The sequence below is a fragment of the Lissotriton helveticus genome, chromosome 5_1 (genome assembly GCF_964261635.1).
Source record: "Lissotriton helveticus chromosome 5_1, aLisHel1.1, whole genome shotgun sequence".
NCBI classification, from domain to species: Eukaryota; Metazoa; Chordata; class Amphibia; order Caudata; family Salamandridae; genus Lissotriton; species Lissotriton helveticus.
In genome coordinates, this window is record NC_136065.1 from 2060779647 (window position 1) to 2060805685 (window position 26039).

At 48.4% G+C, this 26039-nt stretch overlaps 1 protein-coding gene across 2 annotated transcripts in view; it reads right to left on the reverse strand.

Moving 5' to 3' along the window:
* Positions 1-26039, reverse strand: part of LOC144756289 (uncharacterized) — a 199403-nt gene that overhangs the window by 31394 nt on the left and 141970 nt on the right. For both annotated transcript variants that reach the window (XM_078645950.1, XM_078645951.1), the window contains one exon: positions 4515-4625. In XM_078645950.1, the coding sequence (XP_078502076.1) occupies positions 4515-4625 (111 nt within the window). The remainder of the gene's footprint in view (positions 1-4514; positions 4626-26039) is intronic.

Consider the following 26039-nt stretch of genomic DNA (forward strand, 5'->3'; position numbering starts at 1 on the left):
ACTCAGCATCCGTGCCAGAGGGAATCCCGAAGGTTTGTTTCACTATTGTGTTGTCTCTGTTTGAAACTGGTCCATGCCCCAGCTGCTTGTGGCACAACAACCAGTCCCACTGATGCCCTGACACATAATGCTCTGAAGTGCTGAAAATGACCCTCGATGCTCCTGAATCATTAGAAAATATTTTATTATTTCTGAATTATAAACCTTGTAGAATGCTCCGTATGTACACGGTGGCAAAGCAGACTACCAAAATGACGATTTTATTCATCCAGCTGATGTTCATTACACAATCTTTAGAAACTACTAAATGGTGATGCAAACACGACGCGACGTACATCATAACACGAAGCATCAAACAACTTTATAGTTCAGAAACAGTAATAACAACATCATTTTTTAATGAATAAGGATTATTTTCATTATCTCAGTGGTATTATGTTACGTAGCAGTGCGTCTGTTGTGCAACAAGTAGCTGGGCTACTGACATAGAAATGCCTCCCAGGGCAGAGGATGCTATTAATTGCTCCAAGTTTCCAAAAATAGATTGGCGTCCTGGTTAATTAATGGTTGTGCACCAGGAACCTTTCCAAAATATATGTGACCTTCACACGTCACCTCCACGTGCTCGCCCTGCTGCTCACCCTAAGCATTCCAAGGTAGGGAACTTGCAAAGGAAAACAATGGAAGGCGGCAGCGTCTGTGAGAACACATCTTATGTCAGAGTAAAGGGTTCTAGAGCAAGTTACTCCATGAACCATGAGGACTCCTTACCTCATGCCCCCTGAAAGGCTACTAGAGCAGGCTATAAGGTGACGATGGAGGGCTCCAACCCTCACAGCTTATGTCTTAAAGAATAAGGGCTGTGTCCCTCACATTTGACGTTGGATTCTAGAGCTTGAGGTTGGGTTCTAGCGGTTGTATGACGTTACAACGCATTCCGTTGCAACGCATGCCTTCACCACGCACGCGTTACAACGCAAATGCCATACCACATATATGAATTACCACGAAAATGCCTTTACCACGCATACTTTTACACTATTTTCGTAGTTAAACCATGCATGATGACGGCATTTTCATGTTAAAGAATATCTCAGATTCCTGCCCTAATGACTTTAACTGCTCCCCTGCGCCCTCCTTTTTTTAACAATACCCCTTCCCTGTACCAAAGAATTACCCCTGCCCAGAACACAAATAATCTTGCCCCACACGTTTCCCGCACTCACAAACCCTTCTATCAAATACCCCTCCCCTGAACCCTAAAAATGTACCCCTGCGCGACACCGCCCCCTCATTTCTTTTTTTTTTTTTTACTAAACTCCCCCTTACCTCTTCACGTCCTCTCCACTCCAAGCACTTCCGATTTGCGTTTCACGTCGTAAAGAGGAAGCTGAAGTGTCTTTCCGTTTCCTCTAACCACGCTGATTGCCTCCACATCTTTTTTTTTCTTAAACAGAAAACAACGGAAACAGGTACTTTTTTTTGTGGGGGGGAGACCCCCCCAAGCCCTATTTTTGAAGGGTGTGGGGAACCCCCTCAAGCCCCCCTTTTTTTAACCTTTAACACACATGCCTTTACTACATATCTCGTAGTAAATGAATGCGTGGTAAAGGCTATGCGTGGTAACCACGCATGCGTTGTAAAGCATGCGTGGAAACGGCCGCGTTGTAGTGTCTGTTTCCCGTTCTAGCACGGTGTACCATAAAGAATGAGGTGTTCATTCCTTGCAAAGTGGGTTCTAGATCAAGCTGTACCATGAATAGTGAGTGCTCCCTCTCACGACCCCCAGAAAGGAGTCTGGAGCAGGCTGTAGTAGGAAGAGTGGGGGCCTATCCCCCTACACAAGAGGGGGCTTTGGAGTAGGCTGTAATGTGAAGGGTGGGGACGCCATCCTTCACCCTCAAATGGGTCTGGACTCTGGAGCTGGCTGTAACGTGAATAATTAAGGCGACATCCCTCATACCCCAGAGTGAGTTTCGGAAGAGTGACGGCTCCATCCTTCTTTTCTAGAATGGATTCTGGAGGAAGCAGTAACAAGAAGAAAAATGTCTCCAATCTGTGCACCCCAGAGTGGGCTCTGGATGTGGGTAAACTAGAAAAGTGTGGGATCCAACCCTCACACGCTAGAGTGGAATCCGGTGCGGGGTGACCATGAAGAGTGAGGGATCCAACCCTCGCACGCTAGAGTGGAATCCGGTGCGGGGTGACCATGAAGAGTGAGGGATCCAACCCTCGCACGCCACAGTGGGTTCTGGTGCAGGGTGACCATGAAGAGTGAAGGATCCAACCCTCGCACGCCTGAGTGGGTTCTGGTGCGGGGTGACCATGAAGAGTGAGGGATACAACTCTCGCACGCCAGAGTGGGTTCTTCTGTAGTCTGTACCATATAGAATGAGAATGAGTTCCATCCTTCACAGCCTAGAGTGCGTCAGAGTGTGGTCTGTACCATCAGGAATGATGGTTCCATCCCACACACTTCAGAGTGCATTCTGGAGCGGAGTGACCATGCAGAATGAAGGTTCATTCCCTAAAGCCACTGAGTGGGTTCTGGAGCGGAGTGACCATTATGAACGAAGGTTCCATTCCTCACACCCGTGAGTGGGTTCTACAGCAGGCTGATCATGAAGAATGAGGGTTCCATCCTTCACACTCCTGAGTGGGTTCTGGAGCAGAGTGCCCATGAAGAATGAAGGTTCATTCCCTAAAGCCACTCAGTGGGTTCTGGAGTGGAGTGACTATGAAGAATGCAGGTTACATCCCTCACACTCCTGAGTGGGTTCTAGAGCAGAGTGACCATGGAGTCTGTAGGTTCTCTCCTTCACACCCCTGAGTGAGTTCTGTAGCGGAGTGACCATGAAGAATTAAGGTTCCATCCCTGGGTGGGTTCTAGAGCAGAATGACCACGAAAAATTAAGGTTCCATCCCTCAAGTCCCTGAGTAGGTTCTAGAGCAGAATGACCACGAAAAATGAAGGTTCCATCCGTCAAGCCCCTGAGTGGGTTCTAGAGCAGAGTGACCATGAAGAATGAAGGTTCCATCCCTCACACCCCTGAGTGGATTCTAGAGCAGAGCGACCATGAAGAATGATGGTTCTAACCCTCCACCTCAGAGTGGGTTCTAGAGCAGAGTGACCATGGAGAGTGAAGGTTCCATCCCTCACACCCCTGAGTGGGTTCTAGAGCAGAGTGACCATGAAGAATGATGGTTCCATCCCTCCATCTCAGAGTGGGTTCTAGAGCAGAGTGACCATGGAGAATGAAGGTTCCAACCCTCACACCCCTGAGAGGGTTCTAGAGCAGAGTGATCATGACGAATGAAGGTTCCATCCCTGAGTGGGTTCTAGAGCAGAGTGACTGTGAAGAATGAAGGTTCCATCCCTCACACCCCTGAGTGGGTTCTAGAGCAGAGTGAGCACGAAACATGAAGGTTCCATCCCTCAAGCCCCTGAGTGGGTTCTAGAGCAGAGTGACCATGAAAAATGAAGGTTCCATCCCTCAAGCCCCTGAGTGGGTTCTAGAGCAGAGTGCCCATGAAGAATGAAGGTTCCATCCCTTACACCCCTGAGTGGGTTCTAGAGCAGAGTGACCATGAAGAATGATGGGGACATCCCTCTACCTCAGAGTGGGTTCTAGAGCAGAGTGACCATGAAGAATGAAGGTTCCATCCCTCAAGCACCTGAGTGGGTTCTAGAACAAAGTGACCATGAAGAATGAAGTTTCTATCCCTCACACCCCTGAGTGGGTTCTAGTGCAGAGGGACCCTGCAGAATGATGGTTCCATCCCTCCACCTCAGAGTGGGTGCTAGAGCAGAGTGACCATGGAGAATGATGGTTCCATCCCTCCACCTCAGAGTGGGTTCTAGAGCAGAGTGACCATGAAGAATAATGGTTCCATCCCTCCACCTCAGAGTGGATTCTATAGCAGAGTGACCATGGAGAGTGAAGGTTCCATCCCTCACACCCCTGAGTGGGTTCTAGAGCAGAGTGACCATCAAGAATGATGGTTCCATCCCTCCACCTCAGAGTGGGTTCTAGAGCAGAGTGATCATGGAGAATGAAGGTTCCATCCCTCACACCCCTGAGATGCTTCTAGAGCAGAGTGACCATGACGAATGAAGGTTCCATCCCTGAGTGAGTTGTAGAGCAGAGTGACCATGAACAATGAAGGTTCCATCCCTCACACCCCTGAGTGGGGTCTAGAGCAGAGTGACCATGAAGAATGATGGTTCCATCCCTCCACCTCAGAGTGGGTTGTAGAGCAGAGTGACCATGGAGAGTGAAGGTTCTATCCCTCATACTCCTGAGTGGGTTCTAGAGCAGAGTGACCATTGAGAGTGAAGGTTCTATCCCTCAGACCCCTGAGAGGGTTCTAGAGCACAGTGACCACGGAGAGTGAAGGTTCCATCCCTCATATCTCGAAGCGGGTTCTAGAGTACAGTGACCATGGAGAGTGAAGGTTCTATCCCTCATACCCCAAAGCGGGTTCTAGAGCAGGCTGTATGAGTTGTCCCTTACCTTTACACCCCCTCTTGAAGAAGCAGGACACATGAAAGGCGATCACCGCTGACACCAGCCCAATGCCCACCGCTCCAGCGATCAGGAAATGCAGCTCAATGCAGACTTTACCTGTGAAGACACAACAGACCACACTGTGAACCATGAACAACAACACTACATCTGTCTGTGAGCATGCGCCGAGCCACCAAAGATGGCTCTGGTACCAGAGAGGTCCAAAACAGACAGACAGGTGGATGGAGGGGTGCATAGGAAGCTATCCATTCTTGCCACTAGAATAATTCCTGTGTGTCTGAGGTGCCAGTCACATTGGATGACTTTATTTACATTTCTCCCTCAAGAGCGCAGTTCTAAACGACAGATATGAGATGCAGAGTAGCACAGAGCCCATGACAATCTATGCAGAGTGGGCATAAGGGGGTGGGGACAGCACAAAATCACCCAGGATTCAGTGTCAGCAGCTATTTACCTGGGGTGGCGGAGCGGGGGATGGGGAGTGTTCTAAATGAAAAAAAACACTTACCTTCTGGCCGGCCACCCGGCCGGCTGCCGCCTCTCTGTCCGCTCACTGCTGCTGCCTCTCGCTCCTGGAAGCAGGAACAGGCAGCACCAAGGCTCCTGACTCCCCTAGCCAATCACAGCGATTGGTCTGAGCTTCGTAGGTCAGCGCTCAGGCAGGGAATGGAAGCCTGGGGCATGTTCTGCACCCAGGCTGTAATGCATCCTGGGTGCAAAGCATGCAAAGTGTGCATGATGGTTTAGCCGGCCCGAGAGGGATGGTCAAAGTGTCATTGAGCACTTTGGAGCAGGCAAACCACTCCTCCCTTGCCCTGCTCTGGTTGCCCACCCCAGCACCGCCTTGCCCTGCATCAGGAAAGGAAAACTGAAATTATAATAACATTTATTCTTATCATTTTAGTTTTCATTAACTACTGCTCACGGAGCAGTGGGGCGACGCTCAGGGGCGGCTCCTCCATTAGGGCGGAGGAGCATCGCCCCACTGCTTTCTTGCAGTGCGCAAAGCAGAAACATAAAATGGTATTTTATATAACATTTTATGTTTCTGCTTTTCGCACTGCGAGAAAGCAGAAGGGTATGCCTGGTTGGGGGGCGGGCGCGCAGGTCGGGCGGGTCGGGGAGGAGTGGCTTGCCCTATGCTGTGGGTCCTGACTGTTTGGTCAGCCCTCTGGGGCCGACCAAACCAGTCATGCGCACTCTGCATTTTCTCTATGAAGGCTGCATGCAGCCTATATAGAGAAAATGGCCTCCCCATATGCACCCAAATGGGCGCTGTCCCCACCAATCACAACGTGGCCATTGCAGCATTTTGATTGGCTTAGGGGAGGGGAGGGAGGCTGCCTGCTTTCTGTTCCTGCTGGAGGCAGGAGAGCAGGAAAACAGCAGGAAAACTTGGGACCAGGCGAGGAGCGGAGGTGGCGTGGGACCCGGTAAGGGGAGTTTAAAAATAAATGTAACCCCTCCCCTGCGCGAACCCACGGGAGTCATGCTAGCCATGACTGGTGACGCTCCTCTGCCTTAACAGAGGAGACGTCTCTGCAGGATTTCATGCAAAGCCAGATCAACTAAAATTGCACGCATTTGCATGGCCTGGCTTTTTGTGGAATACAGACAGAAGCCAAACCAATTGACAGACATAGATACATAGATAGATAGATAGATAGATAGATAGATAGATAGATAGATAGATAGATAGATAGATAGATAGATAGATAGATAGATAGATAGATAGATAGATAGATAGATAGATAGATAGATAGATATATGGATGTGGGTGGATGAGATTGATGGATCGATAGATCGATGTAGGGATAGGTGGATGTGGATTCATGGGATGGGTGTGGATAGATGGGATGGATAAATGGATGTGGATGGATGGGATGGACGGATGGATGTGGATGGATAGGATGGATGGATAGGATGTGGATGGATGTGAATGGATGCAATAGTTGGATGGATGCATGGATGGATCGATGGATGGATCGATGGATGGATGTGGATGGATGGGATCGATGGATGTGGATGGTTGGGATGGACAGATGGATGTGGATGGATGGATGTGGATGGATGTGGATGTATAGGATGGATGGATGGATGTGGATGGATGTGAATGGATGCGATGGATGGATGGATAGATGGATGGATGGATGGATGGATGTGGATGGATGGGATGAATGGATGTGGATGGATGGATGAATGGATGTGAATTGATGGGATGAATGGATATGGTGGAGGGATGGAATGGATGGAATGGATGAAATGGATGATGGGTGTGGATGGATGGGATGGATGGATGTGGATCGATGAATGGGATGGATGGATGTGGATGGATGGATGGATGGGATGGATGGATGTGGATGGATGGATGGGATGGATGGATGGATGTGGATGGATGGGATGGATGGATGGATGTGGATGGATGGATGGATGGATGGATGGGTTTGGATGGATGGCATGTATGAAATAGATGGATGTGGATGGATGTGATGGATGGATGGCAATTACCAGTGAAGTGTATATCCGTTCCTTCCAGGAGGAGAAAACTGGGGTTGGCTAAGGGAGGCCCTTTGGGTGGCCTTAGAAATGAGGAAGTACCAAGGGAGTTGGTGTTATTGCATTGTGAAAAGTCTGTGGGGGGAAATGGGAAAGGATCGTCCCACATGGCATGTAATTTCCAATTCAGCCCCTTACTCCTGGTAATGAGAGTTACCGATTGTATCAGTAGTTATGGCCACCTCAGAATGAAGGCATTAGAGTGTGTTAGTTGCTGGCCAAGCTTTTGCCTTTGGAGGCACAATCGAATTTCTTCCGTCAAGCAGAAGAGGAGCCAAACTGAGGTGTAATGGAGTGAGAGATGGATAGTAAAATTGGATAGACCAATCAATAGATGCTTACACAGATAGTTGAATATATAGACCAATCAATACATGCATGAACAGATATTTGAATGGATAGGCCAATTAATAGATGCTTATACAGATAGTTGAACATATAGACCAATCAATAGATGCCTAAACAGATAGTTGAATGGATAGACAAAGCAATAGATGCTTGAACAAATAGTTGGACAGATAGACCAATCAATAGATGCTTGAACAGATAGACCACTCAATAGATGCTTAAACAGATAGTTAAACAGATAGGCAAAGACATTTGTAAGGAATTAAGCTGTGGGAAGCTCCAGAGTGTAAAGCAAGAGAATTGCCTTTGGCAACTGGTCCACTATTTTCTTTAAAGGCAAGCAACACCTCCCCACGCTACAGAATATATGCCAGAGAAGAGAAGGCGCACAAGGGCAGGTAGGGGGTCTTGGTCAGGAACTTGACCTCCTTCATTCCTGTTAGATCAGTGGGAGACTGGTGCACACAGAGGTGGGGGCATTTCTTCCACTCATCATGCAAGCAGTCATTCCTCAGAGCAGACAAGGGTAGAGGGATCGTCTCTGGCCTTCAGTACAAGGTGTTGTAGGAGAGTAGGGTCTGCAATCCTATGATCACCCAGATTTTTGCTTTTTGCTGCACTGGTTTACGACTTTCCCTGGCTGTGGGCCTGCTAATCAGACCCACAGCCTAGCTGTTCTCTCTATCCAAATTGTACTCAGGTACTGAATTGGCACTGGGCCCTCTCCAAGTCCCTGTACTCAGGGCTGAGGTGCACCCAGAAGTCTCCCAGGGGCTGAAGCATGTATTATGCCACCCCTGGATTGACTAACTAAACTGACACAACTGGCTGCACGACAGCTGGGGCAAGGTGGTGTACTCACCCTTTGCTTTAGATATAGTATACCTATATCTAACCCTAAAATGGACACACAGATCTCCTATCAGTCACTCCTATGGCAGGCCTTAACAATCCTGAAGGCAGAGTGCTTGGAATCGTGTGAGATGGTGCTCTGGCATGAGCTGAGCCTGTCTGCGGCTTTCGGGATCTATCCCTTAGCCGTTTCCATGATATCGCATACCATATACTCTTAAGTGCATTATAATCCTCGCGGTTAAATGCCAACTCTGGTATCGCTTTATCAAAACATGTCGAGTAAGGTGTCATACGACTTGGAATACTAACCCCTCGCCAATTCTGGCGACGGGGTTAGCATTCCACCCTTCTAGAGGGACACGACATGCATGTAGCCTGTAACCCCGGTTAAAGTCAAACAGAGCCTCAGCTCCACAAAATGGATGCTGCCACCGAGACACAAGTCTGCCCTCCTGCTGCTGGGAGTCCTCCCAGAGCAGGAGATAAGGACAAAGGGTTTCCTGCCAGGGGCGGTGCCAGCACCGTCCCAGACAGGGTTTTGTGTATTGTAGGTAGGCAGGGCTACAGAAGAAGGTGACTGCACGTGGCACCCCGGTGCTCACTCTGCATAGGCTGGCTTGAACCAGTTCCAGGGACACTCCAGACCCTGTGCTGGGGAAAAGCCCGCCAAGGAAGTGGGTGTAACCACCCCCCTCCTGGTCCCACCCATAGGGCAGGACCTAGTCACGTGCCAGCCCCCTTTTCCCAGATAAAGGTAGGGACTGGCCCCCTTCCAAATCAGATCATCTTTGGAATCAAGATACCACTTTCCACGAAAGGACTTCACGATTTCTTCTTCAAGATTCTCCCTTGTGGCTAAGGAGTAGTCACCCTGCATCCGCAGGCACCATCTAAGAACACTGCGGTCTGCTGCACGTCCTTCCTCCGGAATCCGACTGCCCAGCTCGACGAGACCCGGCTTCCCTGGCACCTCTGACCTCTACCCACCTCTACAGCACAGCTGAGAACCGTGGGTGCGACGAGACCTCGAGGGACCGGCCATCGCCAAGACTGCACGACTTCTGCACAGCAAGCCCACCGAGTAATTTCCTGGTGAGTGCTTTGGGGTCCGAGAAGCCCCCACCCTGAGCAGCTCCAGCACCGAAGAGCAGCCCCCCAGCATCTCCACGATCGGCGTGGGGCCCTTCTGCTTTTTGCTGCTCACCGCGTTGTTTGGCTACTAGCCCGCTGGCTTGTGGCCTTCCAAACGACGCCCAACGACAACACTGCTGCTAGTCTGGTTGCTCCAGACTGGCCCTTGCTTCCCTCCATCGGAGAAGTACCCTGGACCCTCCTGGTCCGCCCAAGACGCCATTTTAGGTCCACCGCGTGGGCCTTGCATTTGCCAAGACTTGTTGCCCAATCCTGGGTCCAGCGACGTCGACAGCAAGAACCTTCGTGGGACAGCTCGCACCTCCATCCTGGTCGCCGACAACGCCTCCTGGTCCGAGAGACTGCAGAGCCCAGCAGCGCCCACTCACCTGACTGCGGTGACTTCGCCCGGTGCCATCCTGGTGCCCACTTAATCACTGGCTAGTGATTCAAGAACTTGGTCCCCTCTGCTTTCAGGTTTTCTTCTTCCTTGATCCAGGCTTGGATCCATCGAACTTTCTTCACTGGTCGCCTGTCAGCAACTTCCTTCTTCCAGGCTCCTGGTCCGGCAACGAGGATTCCCGACGTCTTTTCAGACCTATGCAGCTGCAGCCCCTGGGCTAGGTAACTTCGGCACTTCGGTGTCCCAGCATAGCCTCACTAGTCAAGGGTCAGGATCCACTGTCGTTTTCTCCCTACCAGGTCGGGTTCGCCCGTGAACACTAACTTTGTGAATTCTAGCTTCCATAGACTTTGTCCCGCATCCCGCGTGAGAGTGCACACTCTGCACCCGAGTTCCCTAGGCCTCCTGCTAGTAATCTAAAGGTTCAGTAGTCCAGTCCTAGCGATCCCAAAGCCTCTGAGAATCGTTACTTACCTGCTAGTAATTCGCATTCCACTTTTAGAGTATATGGTTTTTCGTGCCCCTCGGGCATTTGTGTATAACGTGCTAACTTAAGTATTTTCATAAGAGTTTTGTTGTGTGCTTACCACCCTGTCCTCATAAAGAGTACAGGGTTGTCGTGATTCTAATAAATACCTTGTTTATTTTCATAACACTTGTGTGGTGTCCTTTCACTGGGTGTTCAAGGGGTAATGTGATGGTAAAACAGCTGGCTTAACACGCCCTCTAGAGTCTTAGCCTTAGACTGCTCGTATCCATGCTACTAGGATAGCTGGTCTATAAGGTTGACTTACAACCAATCATCAATAAGGGTTGTTTGGACTGATATATAGTGATCACTAGAATAGTGAGCACTGCACATCAGGCCAACTTCTCACATTGGTGAGCAGTGGTTGGGATTTGAGCTTGCTGTTGTTTTACCACACATGCCCTAAGAATATCTTGTGAAAGATCACATAAGTACTAAAGGTACATATAACTTAGCTTAGAATACTCTGAGTTCTACTGAACCAGCTGTTGTAGCTCCTAGGGCCTAGCACACCCTAAACTACAACTCTAGCAAGGGATCAGTAGGCAAACATATAGTGTAGGTAAGTGCACCACTTACACCTCACTAGAAAAGCATGTCTACCCAGGGAGAATCTACGGAGACTCCCCTGGTCAGTGTTGACCCTCCACAGGTCACTTCAAGATATGCAGCTCTCAGTTTTCAGGAGATGAGACAAATCTGTGTCTCCAGGAAACTGAAGCAGGGGTCTAACCCCACCACTCCCTTTCTGATAGGTCTCTTAGAGACATATGATGCCAGAAAGATTTCTCAGTTACATGAGAACATGCCAGCCTTAGAGGGAACCTCTGAGGATCCAGATCTCCCCAACATTGCTACTGCAGTTGAGGAGGTGGATCAAGAGGAACTCTCTGGGGATGAGGTAGACAAAGGTCTTGAGGTAGTCAGAAGGCTAACTAAGGCCAACTTAGACTTACTTGGGCTAGGATCTGGGGGACCCCCAGTACTAACCCGAAGTGGGCCTAACCTTGGAGTTAGGAGAGATAGATCTCTTTCTAGGGACTCCAATAGATCTCTGCACTCTAATGCCTCTTCCCAGAGGAGAAGGAATCCTCCACAGAGGAGATTTTCTTCCCCTCAGAGAATGGAGCATGAAGCTAGGATGAGACAAGCTGAACTGAGGATTGAAAGGGAAGAACTTGCCCTGGCCAAAGAGAAGCTTGCCTTTGCTAGAGAGCAGCAGATGAGTGGGCTAGCTCCCACTGGTGGCAGCAATCTCCCAAGAGATAGAGAGAAGGGTTTAGATACTAAACACCTGACTAAGATAGTGCCCCCCTTTAAGCAAGGGGATGATATCCAGAAATGGATGGCTGCTCTGGAGAGGGCCTGCACTGTGCAGTGCATTCCCCAGAGTCAGTGGGCACCAATGCTGTGGCTCTCCTTTGATGGTAAAGGTAGAGATAAGCTCCTCACTACAAGAGTGGAGGATGCTAACAATTACCAGGTCCTGAAGAATACACTGGTTGATGGGTTTGGTTTAACCACTGAGCAGTACAGGTTGCTGTTCAGAGACACCCAGAAAACTCAGTCTCAGGACTGGTCTGACTTTGTGGATTGTGCCACTAAGGCTTTGGAGGGCTGGTTGCTGGGTAGCAAGGTTACAGATTACACAGGATTGTATAATCTAATGATGAGAGAACAAATTTTAAACAATTGTCAGAACCAGTTGCTGCACCAGCACCTTGTTGATTCAGATCTGACCTCTCCCCAAGAATTGGGAAAGAAGGCAGACAAATGGGTCAGGACAAGGATCAAGCAGAACCAGAACCAGAACCAGGGTGGTCAGAAGAAAGCAGACCAGAAGGGTAATGTTAAGAATGAGCAAAATGACCAGAAGTCTTCACCAGGTCCCCAACAAACCAAAGAGGGTGGGGGTCAGGCTTCCCAGAAGAAGAAGACTCAAGAAGGCCAGTCAAAAAGGTGGTGCCAGTACTGTAAAAGTAAATCTCACTGGTTTAGTGAGTGCACCAAAAGAGGAGGACAAACTCCTGCCACTACAGCCCCTAAGGCAACTGCACCCCCTAGTACAGTCAGTAGTGGTAGTGTACCTCCCAAGGCATTAGTTGGGTTAACCTTGGGTACTGAGGGGTCTGACAACTTAGTTGGCACACTCACTCAGGCTGTCCTTGTCTGTACAGGGGATATGGATATGTCCCCTGAAATAAGTCCCAATACTTTGGGCAAATACAGGCAGACACCTTTGATAAATGGCAAAATGGCTCAGGCCTATAGGGACACTTGTGCCAGTGTCACCATGGTGACACCTAACTTTGTGGACCCTGGACAGATCATGCCAGGTACTGATTTCCTGGTGACCAATGGCAGCAATGTCACTACTAGTCATAGTGTGGCAATTGTGGCTTTCTCCTGGGGTGGAGTGAAGGGACAAAAGAAAGTTGTAGTCAGTTCAGACCTCCCAGTTGATTGTTTGTTGGGCAATGATTTGGAGTCATCACAATGGTCAGAAGTGGAGCAGAGGACTCACATGGAAATGTTAGGCTTGCCAGCACATGTGCTTGCTCTGACTAGGTCACAGGCCAGAAGATGCCCCACTGAACAGGTGCTGGATCCTGAAATTATGGACCAGACACCTCCCAAGAAGAAGAGCAGTAGGGTTAAGGCTTTGCCTTCCCCCTTGCCCCAGGTTGAGGATCAAGTCTCTGAGGAGGCTGATCTGAGAGAACTGAGGGAAACTGAGCCTAAAGAGCTTGAACTTGATCAAGTTGAGTTTCTGGGCTCAGGGGGTCCCTCCAGAGCAGACCTGGGGAAGGCACAGTTAGACTGCCCTTCCCTTGAACCCCTCAGACAGCAGGCTGCTGCTGAGGCTGCAGGGAATGCCACAGGTGCCCACAGGGTATACTGGGAAGATGGACTCCTGTACTCTGAGTCAAGAGACCCCAAGCCTGGTGCAACCAGGAGGCTGGTCATTCCCTTGTCTCTGAGAGGTTTCCTTCTCACCTTGGCCCATGAGATTCCCCTTGCAGGTCACTTAGGTCAGACAAAGACTTGGGACAGGCTTGTCTCACACTTTCACTGGCCCCATATGAATGAGAATACCAAGGAGTTTTGTCGCTCCTGTGTCACTTGCCAAGCCAGTGGTAAGTCAGGTGGCACAACAAAGGCCCCCCTCATACCACTACCTGTGGTGGGGGTTCCCTTTGAAAGAGTGGGGATTGACATTGTTGGTCCAATGGAACCCCAGACAGCATCAGGGCACAAGTTTATACTGGTGGTGGTGGATCATGCCACCAGGTATCCTGAAGCTATTCTCCTTAGGACCACTACAGCACCTGTAGTGGCAAGAGCCCTAGTTGGAGTGTTCTCCAGAGTGGGTTTCCCTAAGGAGGTCGTTTCTGACAGAGGTACAAACTTCATGTCAGGATATCTGACTGCAATGTGGAAGGAGTGTGGTGTGAACTACAAGTTCACCACACCCTACCACCCACAATGCAATGGGCTTGTTGAGAGATTCAACAGGACCCTGAAAGGGATGATTCATGGACTACCTGAAACTCTTAGGAGAAGATGGGATGTCCTGATCCCCTGCCTCTTGTTTGCTTACAGAGAGGTCCCACAGAAGGGGGTTGGCTACAGCCCTTTTGAGCTTCTGTATGGGCATCCTGTAAGAGGACCCCTGTGTTTGGTGAAGGAAGGATGGGAGAGACCTCTCAAAAAGCCTGCAACCAACATAGTGGACTATGTACTTGGTCTCCGCTCCAGGATGGCTGAGTACATGGAAAAGGCATCTAAAAACCTTGAGGCCAGCCAAGAACTTCAAAAAGCTTGGCATGACCAAAAGGCTGTTCTGACTGTGTACCAGCCAGGACAGAAGGTGTGGGTGCTGGAGCCAGTGGCCCCAGCAGCTCTGAAAGACAAATGGTCTGGGCCCCACACCATCATTGAGCAAAAGGGAGAGGTTACCTACTTGGTGGACCTTGGAACTCCCAGGAGCCCTCTCAGAGTGCTCCATGTTAACAGGCTCAAGGCATATGTTGACAGGAAGGACATGAGCTTGCTCATGGCCACAGATGAGGGACAGGAGGAAGAGAGTGACCCTCTCCCAGACCTGCTCACTCAGAATCCTGATGATGGATCAGTTGATGGTGTTGTCTTTTGTGGCAGCCTCACTGAACATCAGCAACAGGATTGCAGGCAAGTTCTGCAATCCTACAGACATATGTTCTCTCTGACACCCAGCCAAACTGATTGGTGTACCCATGATGTTGACACTGGAGACAGTCTGCCTGTCAAGAGTAAAATCTACAGACAGCCTGATCATGTTAGAGACTGCATCAAAACTGAAGTGCAGAAAATGTTGGAGCTGGGAGTCATTGAGCCCTCAGATAGCCCTTGGGCTAGCCCAGTAGTTCTAGTGCCAAAGCCTCACACCCAGGGTGGTAAGAGAGAGATGAGGTTTTGCGTAGACTACAGAGGCCTCAATGCAGTCACTAAGACTGATGCCCACCCAATTCCAAGAGCAGATGAACTTATAGATAAATTGGCTTCTGCCAAATTCTTAAGTACATTTGATTTGACAGCTGGGTATTGGCAAATCAGGTTAGCTGAGGAGGCCAAACCCAAGACAGCATTTTCTACCCCTGGTGGGCATTATCAGTTTATGGTAATGCCCTTTGGTTTGAAAAATGCACCTGCCACCTTCCAAAGGTTGGTGAATCAAGTCCTCACTGGGCTGGATGACTTCTGTGCAGCTTATCTTGATGATATTGCTGTCTTTAGCTCCACCTGGGAGGATCACCTGGTCCACCTGAGGAAAGTGTTAGAGGCTCTGCAAAAGGCAGGCCTCACTATCAAGGCCACAAAGTGCCAGATAGGGCAGACACAGGTTGTATACCTGGGCCACCTTGTAGGTGGAGGCCAGGTTCAGCCACTGGAGAGTAAGATACAGGCCATCAAGGACTGGACTCCTCCAATCACCCAGACTCAAGTTCGAGCTTTCTTGGGCCTGACTGGGTACTATAGGAAGTTTGTCAGAAATTATGGGTCCATAGTGACCCCTCTTAATGACCTGACAAGCAAAAAGATGCCAAAGAAAGTTCAGTGGACAGCAAGCTGTCAGAAAGCATTCAATGACCTAAAGCAGGCCATGTGCACAGCACCTATCCTAAAGAGTCCAGATTACTCCAAGCCATTCATTGTCCAAACAGATGCTTCTGAGTTGGGTGTGGGGGCTGTTCTGTCTCAACTGAATTTTGATGGTAATGATCAGCCTATTGCTTTCATTAGTAGAAGGTTGACACCCAGAGAGAAAAATTGGTCAGCTATTGAGAGGGAGGCCTTTGCTGTGGTCTGGGCCCTGAAGAAGCTGAGGGCCTCCTTGTTTGGCACTCACTTCACCATTCAGACAGACCATAAGCCCCTCTTGTGGCTAAATCAGATGAAGGGTGAAAACCCCAAACTGCTTAGGTGGTCCATTTCCCTACAGGGGATGGATTTTACAGTGGAGCATAGACCTGGTACTGATCACAGCAATGCTGATGGGCTCTCCAGGTATTTCCACTTAGAGCAAGAAGACTCACCTGGTCAAGGTTAGTTTATTGTCCCAAAGTTTGGGGGGGGGTCATGTAGGAGAGTAGGGTCTGCAATCCTATGATCACCCAGATTTTTGCTTTTTGCTGCACTGGTTTACGACTTTCCCTGGCTGTGGGCCTGCTAATCAGACCCACAGCCTAGCTGTTCTCTCTATCCAAATTGTACTCAGGTACTGAATTGGCACTGGGCCCTCTCCAAGTCCCTGTACTCAGGGCTGAGGTGCACCCAGAAGTCTCCCAGGGGCTGAAGCATGTATTATGCCACCCCTGGATTGACTAACTAAACTGACACAACTGGCTGCACGACAGCTGGGGCAAGGTGGTGTACTCACCCTTTGCTTTAGATATAGTATACCTATATCTAACCCTAAAATGGACACACAGATCTCCTATCAGTCACTCCTATGGCAGGCCTTAACAATCCTGAAGGCAGAGTGCTTGGAATCGTGTGAGATGGTGCTCTGGCATGAGCTGAGCCTGTCTGCGGCTTTCGGGATCTATCCCTTAGCCGTTTCCATGATATCGCATACCATATACTCTTAAGTGCATTATAATCCTCGCAGTTAAATGCCAACTCTGGTATCGCTTTATCAAAACATGTCGAGTAAGGTGTCATACGACTTGGAATACTAACCCCTCGCCAATTCTGGCGACGGGGTTAGCATTCCACCCTTCTAGAGGGACACGACATGCATGTAGCCTGTAACCCCGGTTAAAGTCAAACAGAGCCTCAGCTCCACAAAATGGATGCTGCCACCGAGACACAAGTCTGCCCTCCTGCTGCTGGGAGTCCTCCCAGAGCAGGAGATAAGGACAAAGGGTTTCCTGCCAGGGGCGGTGCCAGCACCGTCCCAGACAGGGTTTTGTGTATTGTAGGTAGGCAGGGCTACAGAAGAAGGTGACTGCACGTGGCACCCCGGTGCTCACTCTGCATAGGCTGGCTTGAACCAGTTCCAGGGACACTCCAAACCCTGTGCTGGGGAAAAGCCCGCCAAGGAAGTGGGTGTAACCACCCCCCTCCTGGTCCCACCCATAGGGCAGGACCTAGTCGCGTGCCAGCCCCCTTTTCCCAGATAAAGGTAGGGACTGGCCCCCTTCCAAATCAGATCATCTTTGGAATCAAGATACCACTTTCCACGAAAGGACTTCACGATTTCTTCTTCAAGATTCTCCCTTGTGGCTAAGGAGTAGTCACCCTGCATCCGCAGGCACCATCTAAGAACACTGCGGTCTGCTGCACGTCCTTCCTCCGGAATCCGACTGCCCAGCTCGACGAGACCCGGCTTCCCTGGCACCTCTGACCTCTACCCACCTCTACAGCACAGCTGAGAACCGTGGGTGCGACGAGACCTCGAGGGACCGGCCATCGCCAAGACTGCACGACTTCTGCACAGCAAGCCCACCGAGTAATTTCCTGGTGAGTGCTTTGGGGTCCGAGAAGCCCCCACCCTGAGCAGCTCCAGCACCGAAGAGCAGCCCCCCAGCATCTCCACGATCGGCGTGGGGCCCTTCTGCTTTTTGCTGCTCACCGCGTTGTTTGGATACTAGCCCGCTGGCTTGTGGCCTTCCAAACGACGCCCGACGACAACACTGCTGCTAGTCTGGTTGCTCCAGACTGGCCCTTACTTCCCTCCATCGGAGAAGTACCCTGGACCCTCCTGGTCCGCCCAAGACGCCATTTTAGGTCCACCGCGTGGGCCTTGCATTTGCCAAGACTTGTTGCCCAATCCTGGGTCCAGCGACGTCGACAGCAAGAACCTTCGTGGGACAGCTCGCACCTCCATCCTGGTCGCCGACAACGCCTCCTGGTCCGAGAGACTGCAGAGCCCAGCAGCGCCCACTCACCTGACTGCGGTGACTTCGCCCGGTGTCATCCTGGTGCCCACTTAATCACTGGCTAGTGATTCAAGAACTTGGTCCCCTCTGCTTTCAGGTTTTCTTCTTCCTTGATCCAGGCTTGGATCCATCGAACTTTCTTCACTGGTCGCCTGCCAGCAACTTCCTTCTTCCAGGCTCCTGGTCCGGCAACGAGGATTCCCGACGTCTTTTCAGACCTATGCAGCTGCAGCCCCTGGGCTAGGTAACTTCGGCACTTCGGTGTCCCAGCATAGCCTCACTAGTCAAGGGTCAGGATCCACTGTCGTTTTCTCCCTACCAGGTCGGGTTCGCCCGTGAACACTAACTTTGTGAATTCTAGCTTCCATAGACTTTGTCCCGCATCCCGCGTGAGAGTGCACACTCTGCACCCGAGTTCCCTAGGCCTCCTGCTAGTAATCTAAAGGTTCAGTAGTCCAGTCCTAGCGATCCCAAAGCCTCTGAGAATCGTTACTTACCTGCTAGTAATTCGCATTCCACTTTTAGAGTATATGGTTTTTCGTGCCCCTCGGGCATTTGTGTATAACGTGCTAACTTAAGTATTTTCATAAGAGTTTTGTTGTGTGCTTAGCACCCTGTCCTCATAAAGAGTACAGGGTTGTTGTGATTCTAATAAATACCTTGTTTATTTTCATAACACTTGTGTGGTGTCCTTTCACTGGGTGTTCAAGGGGTAATGTGATGGTAAAACAGCTGGCTTAACACGCCCTCTAGAGTCTTAGCCTTAGACTGCTCGTATCCATGCTACTAGGATAGCTGGTCTATAAGGTTGACTTACAACCAATCATCAATAAGGGTTGTTTGGACTGATATATAGTGATTACTAGAATAGTGAGCACTGCACATCAGGCCAACTTCTCACAGGTGTATTCTGTCCTTTGAGTGAGTCAAGCAGTGCAAAGCAGCTCATGTCCGACTTTGACCAATCAGCAACCAGGAAATACTCCCAAATAACATAACATAACATGTGTATTTGTAAAGCGCACGTTAACCCAGAGGTCTCTGGGTGCTGAATAACAGATGTTCATTTTTACCCAACTCAATGGTACTCATTTTATCGACCTCAGATGGATGAAAGGCTGAGTGGACTACGCAGGATTTGAACCTGTGACCATGAGGTCGAACACAGGCTCTGCAATGGACACATTAGTTCACTGAGCTACCAGATCCGGCAATTTTTTTCTCTCATGACTTTTTGGCAGTTGTGGTTATTTCTCTTCCTGGAATCGCGTTTTGTGGCACCAAGAATTATTGCAGAGTTCCATGGAACCACCTGTCCAGCATGGACCACCCACTGCACACCTGGGAGGGGAACTCTCTCTTACCTCCCCGTGGTTCATCCAGACAAGCCCTCCAAGCTTGACAGGATTCCTTGTCCCATAAGTCTTTTGTCTCCTGTAGTTCTTGGTTCTAAAGACTGGGGGTACCCCTTTTCTGAAAAATAGAACCCCTGTACCCAAACTAAGAAGGAGTTACCCATGACTGTAGGTACTGAAAGGCCCCACTGTGCAGGCATCTGGGTCCTCTCCTGACTAATGTGTCACCATCAGGGTCGGACTGGCCTATAGGACAATTAGTAATACACAACAGATTGCCCCCTCTCAAATTATTTTATATTGAGGACCAAATACACTCTTATTTTAATCCGGTCCGGTATATTTATTCATACCTTTTAATTATATTCTTTTTGTACAAACACCGTTTCAAATGGCAGAAAAAGAATACACCAAACCAACAATTACTGACAAAACATATTGGGTAAACAATTGGCACAAACACGTATTTACAAAATTGTCAAACAATGGATACACACATTACATCCAACATTCAATATACATTGCAGTGCGAGATTTTGCAATATAAAAGATCAAATCAATGATCTAACTTCATAACATAAACAGAAGTTACTACATTCGAATAAGAATAAAGGAATGTATCACAATTATCCTGAAAACACCTTAGTTGATACAATTTATAATTCGCTCTTGCTGGAATAGCCGACGCGTTTCAAGTTTGGACCATAAGTATCCAAACCATCTTCAGGGCTTTGTTTTATTCTGTTGGGATGCAGAAAAACGTAGTTTTAATACAACCAAGTAGCCTCTATTTATAAAAATACTTCACCGTTTGGATAAAAACAAATGTACCTGTGTGGTGCTATGTAGTTTCACTTCTATCACTAGGCACGACTCTTTTACTCAACTGCCAAGCAGTGCTCTATATTCAACGAGCAACAGTCTGTAAAACAAACAACATGTTGCCTGTCTTCAATCATTCTGGTGCCAGAGATTTAAGGGCCACCTACTACTAGTTGTAAAAATTGTTTGTCATACCTTGGACTGCGCTATCTTGCGTTTCACCGGGGGGCGGGAAAGTGTCTTGTTCCTTATTCATGGGTTCCTAATTTAATGACATATAACCTGCTTTTAGTTAAATCTTGACTGTCAACTGAGGCAAATCAGTATGTATTTTCTCAAACCCATCTCGTACCTTAAACTCATGTACTGGTGGCAGTCAGGGGCCTTTGTTTTCTTTCTTTTCCTTAGGGTCCTCCACGCCTACCTGTTTGTATAACGTACTTGTAAGTACATATAATTCATTGAGATTCACATATTTCATAAATGACAGCCTAACTACAGAACCAGGTCTGCCTACCTGAATCTTTAGTAGCGCAAGGCGTCGCCCCTCGCCTCTCGTCTACCGCCCCGTCCGGGGCTGTAGAAAAACGGTCTCGCCTTCTGATTAGTACTTGGCGGGTTCCGCTTTGGATAACTAATCTCCCGATCTGTTTAGAAAAGAATATAAGGCGCGTTGTTAAACGCATGGCGTTCAGCGCGGGTGGAGAAAAAGAATCCTGCACTGGCGCGTAGCTTTCATTACCTGCATGTGCGATGCGCTCTGCTTCTGTTCTACTCCTCGGTTGCTGCTAGCTCGAGTGTGTAGCTGGCCGCCATGCTGTCAAACTATAAAAAACGATCTACTTGTGTACTCGTTGCATTATGGGAGTTGTAGTATGTTTGGAAATGGAAGACTTGAGTCAAATTGCGTGGATGACAATTAGATTTTTAGGAGATGCCTATGTAACTAAAAAGATAAAATTCACACAAGTCATGTCATTAGTCCTCTAAAGGAATACATATTTTAATTTAACTCCAGGATTTTTCTAAGCTTTGCGGAAATAACCGGGCAGTATGATGGAAAGTCTCAAATTCTTGACAATTCAGTCATATTATTTAAACCAGTCATAGTACAATTGAATTTAAGGATAAGGTATGCTTCCTTCTCGAGTAACATCCTTTCAATGTCAGCGGGGCGTTGTATATTGCTCATAGTGTGGAGGACAGACCACCTGAAGTCAGTCTCACTATGTGACATCTCCACGAAATGTTCCACCATTTGAGAAAATACGTACTGATTTGCCTCAGTTGACAGTCAAGATTTAACTGAAAGCAGGTTATATGTCATTAAATTAGGAACCCATGAATAAGGAACAAGACACTTTCCCGCCCCCCGGTGAAACGCAAGATAGCGCAGTCCAAGGTATGACAAACAATTTTTACAACTAGTAGTAGGTGGCCCTTAAATCTCTGGCACCAGAATGATTGAAGACAGGCAACATGTTGTTTGTTTTACAGACTGTTGCTCGTTGAATATAGAGCACTGCTTGGCAGTTGAGTAAAAGAGTCGTGCCTAGTGATAGAAGTGAAACTACATAGCACCACACAGGTACATTTGTTTTTATCCAAACGTGAAGTATTTTTATAAATAGAGGCTGCTTGGTTGTATTAAAACTACGTTTTTCTGCATCCCAACAGAATAAAACAAAGCCCTGAAGATGGTTTGGATACTTATGGTCCAAACTTGAAACGCGTCGGCTATTCCAGCAAGAGCGAATTATAAATTGTATCAACTAAGGTGTTTTCAGGATAATTGTGATACATTCCTTTATTCTTATTCGAATGTAGTAACTTCTGTTTATGTTATGAAGTTAGATCATTGATTTGATCTTTTATATTGCAAAATCTCGCACTGCAATGTATATTGAATGTTGGATGTAATGTGTGTATCCATTGTTTGACAATTTTGTAAATACGTGTTTGTGCCAATTGTTTACCCAATATGTTTTGTCAGTAATTGTTGGTTTGGTGTATTCTTTTTCTGCCATTTGAAACGGTGTTTGTACAAAAAGAATATAATTAAAAGGTATGAATAAATATACCGGACCGGATTAAAATAAGAGTGTATTTGGTCCTCAATATAAAATAATTTGAGAGGGGGCAATCTGTTGTGTATTACAAGTATATAGGGCCCAGCCCTCCTCAAGCCCCACCAAGGGTCTACCTCCTTTTTGTGTTCACTATAGGACAATTAGGCAGTGCCCGATGGACAGGTCTCACAGATCAGTGTGTGGGCCGGTTTTCTGGTCTGCTGGGCTGGTTTATACTGTTGATTTGCCTGATATGATTGCAAACATTACTTGCAGCCAGGGCTGGACTGCGTGTAGCGGGTATCTGGCGTTTCCCCGGAAGGTGGGGCCGGTTTTCTAGCAGTGGCGGCAGGTTTGCAACAGTGTTGCAATATCAGCCTCCAGTAACAAAAACAGCAAGCAAGCGTTTCCAGCCTCCCAGCTTCACATGGCGCTGGTCTGAGAAAATTTCCAGGGCTGCTTTGGGCTCCAAGTCCGGCCCTGCTTGCAGCAAACGGAAATACATACAGTCTCACCTACCTAGCAAAATACTGATGCAGGGTATCTTTCCAAGTTCAAAACTGGCCTGATTTGCAGATGTGGGCCACTTTTTTAGCTATCTGGTTCACTAATGGGGCCACTTTGATTTTGGTGCCTACTTTTGCCTAAGTCCGACCCTGGTCACCGTTCCTTTGAAGTAGTATATCTGTGTCTTAGGATCCGAGATAGAAATGTGTATGTCTTTGGAATAAACTAAGCTGAACCCAAGGGGAGAGGAGTTGGCCTAACAGCCTCGAATCTGGGGATCTGGGTTCGAGTCTCGGCATTGACTCTGAACATCCTGTGATTCTGGGCAAATCACCTAATCTCACCGTACCTAACAAAAAAATGAATGTGTCATCATGTGATGCTGGCGCTATGTAAAGCGCCCTGATACCCGATTCGGGTAAAGTTTGCGCTTTATAAAATGCTAATTAAAAAAGAGCACAGAGGAGCCTCCTTACCATGAAAGGTTACCGAAATTAGGATTGTTGTAATCAATCTACATATTTGTGGCCAGCAGCAGCCCAGGATGCAGTTAACTAACTAACCTACAGTGAGAGTCATGTAGGTAACCAAACCATTTCTTTCTCACATGAACACCTGCTGTACAGCTGCACAGGAAGCCATACAAACACTTAATGAGAGTCATGGTAATGCGGAACAGAAATGGTTGTCCATTTAATTAGGGCACAGGATACCGAGGTCAGATTCAAGGAGGAGGGAAACTAACCACTGCACAACTCAAAACACAAGATGCACAGAGCAAGGAAATGGGGAGAGCAAAAGAAAATATGTTTTTTTTCATTGACAACTATATATGTAGACCATTTCTTTAAGAGAGCAACCACCATATTGGAAAAGGAGATTGCGTTTGCAGAAAAACGACTCTCCTTGGATTTGATAACGGGGAAACGCTCTTCTTTAGGTCGCATAGCCACGACGGCTTCCCCCGTGCCAGCTAACAATGCACTGGATGAAATCAGGCTGGTGGATGTTGGGGCTGTTTCAGACAGTTCTAGCCTAAATGTATCCTCTTTGAGCTTGGCCCCCAGCATTGACATCACTGCCTTGCATAATTCTCCTGGGCCTCATACACAAGCTGCTTGTATTTTGTCCCAGGGCTCCCCTGACAGAGCAAAAATTAATAGCATAAAAAGAAGGGGTAGCTCTTTGTTTGGTCATCTTGCTAAACAGCAAAAGAAGTCGCTGGACCTAGCCCCGAATGACGTTCCTCATCCTTCTACCTCTCCTAGGCCCGACACAGTAGCCCCTATCCCCTCTGTTTGCTTAACAGTCCCTGGTGCTGATCTCCTGGGAAAAATTGAGTTTTTGATGAAATCCCTTATGTTGCCACTTTTAGAGAGAACAAGGATGATCAACTCCAAGTTAGACCAGATTGAAAAGCAGGTAGGAGAAAACTCACTCCTACTAACTGATCTGGCCAAGGGTAATGCTAACTCTAAAACATTGGGGACTATAAAGATCCCGGGTCCTTGTACTGCAACTGCGGGGGTGGTAGCTGAAGAACCCAAAAGAAAACTGGAAAATAAAAAAAAAATTATAAATTCACCCACCCCAAAACCTAATCTGAAGAAACACACAGGTACATCTAGCCAGGGAGGGAAGGCAATGGACCAGGCACGTGCATTTCAGCCCCTTTTTAGTAACAGTTTACCGCCAGATAGAAGGCCAAATAGGCAACCTCAGCAGATTAAGGAAATTAGCAAAGACCATCTTCTCACCCTAAACCTTCCGCCAGAGGCAGCACCGTATACAATAGTTTTAGTGGGGGTGCGACCCCTCGGGGCAGGTAATTCAGAATCATATAGGGAACTAAAGAACAAGGTGGTCTTTTGGCTAGATAGGAATAGGACCCTTCCCCCATCCTCAAGAACAGAGATTTTGGGTGTCAGAAGGGTGCACTGGGTGGGCAACAACCCTAAAGATCTTGAGGGGGACTGCATTCTAGTCAATTTTAGAGACACTTGGGCCGTTGACCACATTCGGAGGGAGCCCAGATTCGGCCGAGTGGGGGATATCCAATCTCTGGGCCTTGAATATTTTTACCCAGGGGCTATGAACAGCGGGTGCCAAAATTCTGTCTCTATTTTTTATTTATTTATTTATTTATTTATTTATGTGGTTTATAAAGCGCACAGCTACCCCCAAAGGGGTGTCCCGGCGCTAGAACCTGAGCCTCCAGAGGAGAAAAAGGAGCATAGAGCATGGCGAAACAGTGGGGAAATCAGAGTCCGGAAAAGAGCCAGGTTTTGAGTTTGGCTCGGAAGATGGATTCGGAGGGACAGAATCTCAGATCGATTGGCAGAGTGTTCCACAGTTTTGCCGCAATGACACTGAACCCTCTGCCACCCATTCTAGATAGTCTAAAACGGGGGGAGATCAGGAGGCGGCGGTCATTGGATCTCAAGGATCTGATGGAGCGAGATATCGAGACACGTTTTTTCAGGTAGTTGGGTCCGAGGTCGTTGACGGCTCGGTAGGTAAGGGTAAGGATCTTAAACTGAATACGACTAGCCACTGGTAGCCAGTGTAGTTCCTTACGATACGCGGATACAGATTGGCGGTAGGGGATATTACCAATCAATCTGGCCGCCGCATTTTGGACAATCTGTAGCCGGTCTAACAGATACTGGGGGGCACCAGCATATAGGCTGTTAGCATAGTCCAGGTGGGACGTGATGAGGGCTTGGGTAACTGTACGGCGGGAATCCAGGGGGAGATAGGGGAGTATTTTTTTGATCATGCGCAACTTCAGGAAGCAGGCAGAGGTCACTTTATTGATCTGAGTTTTGCATGAGAGAGAGTCATCAAACTGGAAACCCAGGTTTCGAGCAGGTTGAACGGGAGAGGGCGCGGGGTCAAGTGCCGTGGGCCACCACCAGGAGGAGGGGATGGAAGTTTTCTGATTGAAAAACAGCACCTCCGTTTTGTCTGCATTTAGTCTGAGGTGGTTAGCAGTCATCCAGACACTGATATTGTTAAGGCACTGGCGGAAGTTGGAGAGTGCGGAGTCCGAGTGGTCTCTGAAGGAAAACACCAGCTGAGTATCATCAGCATAGGAGACCACCCTGACTCCGTAGGACTCTACAACGTCGGCCAGTGGGGCAAGATAAACGTTGAAGAACAGGGGGCTGAGGGCGGAACCCTGTGGCACACCGCATGACAGGGGTTTTTCCTCTGACTTGAAAGGCCGTAGCAGTACCCTCTGACTTCTACCCGAGAGGAAGGACTCGATCCAGCTGAAAGCTGTGCCGCCAATGCCAATCTGTTTGAGTCGGTCAAGGAGGATGGGGTGGGAGACCGTATCGAAAGCTGCGGACAGGTCGAGGAGGACCAGCATGGCCTCCTCGCCCCTGTCCACGCATTCCCGAATAGTTTCTGATACCTCCAACAGTGCCGTCTCAGTGCTGAATCCAGCTCTTTTTTCGACAGAGAGGACCCTATGGAGCAAACCCATACCACAGGTTACTGCACC